This window comes from Cyprinus carpio, chromosome B12 (genome assembly GCF_018340385.1).
Source record: "Cyprinus carpio isolate SPL01 chromosome B12, ASM1834038v1, whole genome shotgun sequence".
Classification (NCBI taxonomy): domain Eukaryota; kingdom Metazoa; phylum Chordata; class Actinopteri; order Cypriniformes; family Cyprinidae; genus Cyprinus; species Cyprinus carpio.
In genome coordinates this window covers 25890982-25893481 of record NC_056608.1, presented here as the reverse complement: position 1 = coordinate 25893481, position 2500 = coordinate 25890982, and the positions used below count along the sequence as shown (strand labels likewise).

The following is a 2500-nucleotide window of genomic DNA, read 5'->3' as shown; positions in this document are numbered from 1 at the left end:
AAAACCATATACCGTGACAAAAGCTTCAATGCCTGTTGTGAAAATTTGATAGTCACATCCCTAATGTACATACAGTTTAATAGGACTATAAATATTTATATTAATACCCTATTAAACAGAGTCTTAAGCAAAATTATTTAAAAACCTTGTGTACTTTCTGTATTCTGATCATTAAATAATTGTATTTGTAAATTTTTCTTTATTTCTCCTCATTAAAACACATCATTAGAAAAATTTGCATTGCACCCCTAATTTTTTATTTACATGTGCTCCTTGTGAACAAGATTAGTGTCAAGCCTACAGTGAGGTCCAGTCATGCAAAAAAAAAATTCTGTGAAAGAGTTTTTGAGCTGAAGATGCGCTAGACGCGTGTGACTGAATGATTGTTTCTCAGTGTGTCTCGGAGTGAACCGTCATGAACAGCATGAAGAGTCTGATGAGAGGCGTCTGCCGCGTGACGCCCGTCCTGAGCCGTGCAGTGCATTCTGGGACGCGCGTGTCTTCTGAGGGGTGCAGAGCCAAACCCGCGGCGCGTCAGCTGACTCCAGAAGAGGTTTACGCTCGCGAGGATCGATACGGCGCTCACAACTACCACCCGCTGCCCGTGGCGCTGGAGCGAGGAGAGGGTAGGTCTCTGCGCACAGAACTCTGGGAAGGTTTCTCATCCACAGTCGAGCTCACAGTGTGCTTCAGTTGTGTCTCACAGCTCTGACTTCTTTTCTCTCAGGATTATGAGTTCATGTCTCGCAGCTGCAAGTTATAAACTCTTAATTGCAAGTTTATATCTCACAAAGTTGACATTTTCCCCACGATTCTGACTTGTTCTCAGAGTTCAGAGGAATATCAGAATTGTGAGATCTAAACTGAAATGTCAGAGAAGTCAGAATTACAGGATATAAACTCAGAATTTAGAGGAAAGTCAGAATTATGAGAATTAGGGATGTTCTTTTCCTAACCGATAACCGACGCTCGTTAACTGATTATTAACCATTAACCAACAAGATTATTTTAAATTAGAAAGGATAAGTGTCTGTGAACCCGTTAAAATACTAACATTTGTTTCAAAAAAGCAGCAAACAACAGAACAAGAGGATTCACGGTCTTCATATCCCATCATGCACCTGCAGCGCTTCTGTGAGCGGAGAAAAACATAATAAAGCTAGGCTATATATATATAAAACGAAAAAAAATAGGCCTATACGAGAAATGTATTTTTACTTAATAAATTAATAAAATGAACAAAAAATGCAGTTTCGGTTAATTTTTGTGCTGTGCGAAAGGAAACCAGACGGCAGAAAGCGGCATCCTATTTTTCTTTAGGCCTATTTTACACACAAAGATTGTTTTTATTGTGAATGTACACAACTAAAGGCAAACCGTTTACAATTCCAATTATGTTTGATTAAAACCAGTAGTTGCTTCCACTGTTAGAAGGAAAAATTCAAGTGATTGCCGGCGCCGCATGCACACACAGTTAAGCTGTGCTGCCTTGACAATGCAGCCTTCATTATCATAATGAAATACAGTCAGTCAAACATCCCTGCTCAGTCTAAATATGTAGTAAAATCTGTGCCGTTAGTGTTATCACCGTACCGCTGTGATGGTATGCAAAACATAGTTTTACATGAATATTGGAACGCGACTGAAGTAACTTAGGCTACATAATAAATAATTTTGGCATTCAAATACATCACGAATACAGAAACATTTGAGTTTGTGTCGAATGAGAGATCCAACGTTGGTTTCAGTTTCGTTTTACCCTTAATGAATTCGTCTATAGGTTGCTATAACTTTTTAAAGACCTATTTTTATTTCTTGTTCTTTTCTAAACACTGTTAATTGAAAGGATTTGTTGTGGAGTAACAACTGAAATAGTCTAGCTATGTTTACAGTTTATTATAATGTTTGTAAACATTTAGTGTGCGCAGTAGGCCTATTTCTGAATGAAATAATAAAATGCGACTTATTGTGACTTGTTTTATTTTTTTTTTTTTTTACTATTAAAAATTTTATATTTTGAGCATATTTTAACCATGCAGCAAGCCTTTTTAAATATTTTGATAAATTACTGAAAATAAATAAAATAAATTACTTTTTAAAACCGTTTCACTGATTGTATTAATCGGTCAAAATTCTTAACGGTCAGCCGGTTAAAATAAACATCTCTAATGAGAATATAAGGGATATAAAGTCAGATTTCAGAGAAGTGAGAATTCCAGGATGTAAGATGCAGTGGTGGAGAGTGTTTGTGTGAGTCAGTGTTTCTGTGGCGTGTTGCAGGGGTTCACGTGTGGGACGTGGAGGGCCGCAGGTACTTTGACTTCCTGAGCGCGTACAGCGCCGTTAACCAGGGTCACTGCCACCCCAAGATCATCGCGGCGCTGACGGCGCAGGCCTCGCGGCTGACGCTCACCTCCAGAGCCTTCTACAACGACGTGCTGGGCGTCTACGAGCAGTACATCACCGGCCTGTTCGGATACGACAAAGTGCTGCCCATGAA

General features: G+C 39.0%; 1 protein-coding gene across 1 annotated transcript in view; it reads left to right on the top strand.

The window, feature by feature from the left end:
• The window catches only part of LOC122139064 (ornithine aminotransferase, mitochondrial-like), an 11782-nt gene that overhangs the window by 3793 nt on the left and 5489 nt on the right, over window positions 1–2500 (top strand). Inside the window, 2 exon segments of the mRNA XM_042734827.1 lie at window positions 395–626; window positions 2281–2500. The exon segment at window positions 2281–2500 is cut by the window's right edge and continues 5 nt beyond it. Of these exon segments, the coding sequence (XP_042590761.1) occupies window positions 416–626; window positions 2281–2500 (431 nt within the window). The 5' untranslated portion in view covers window positions 395–415.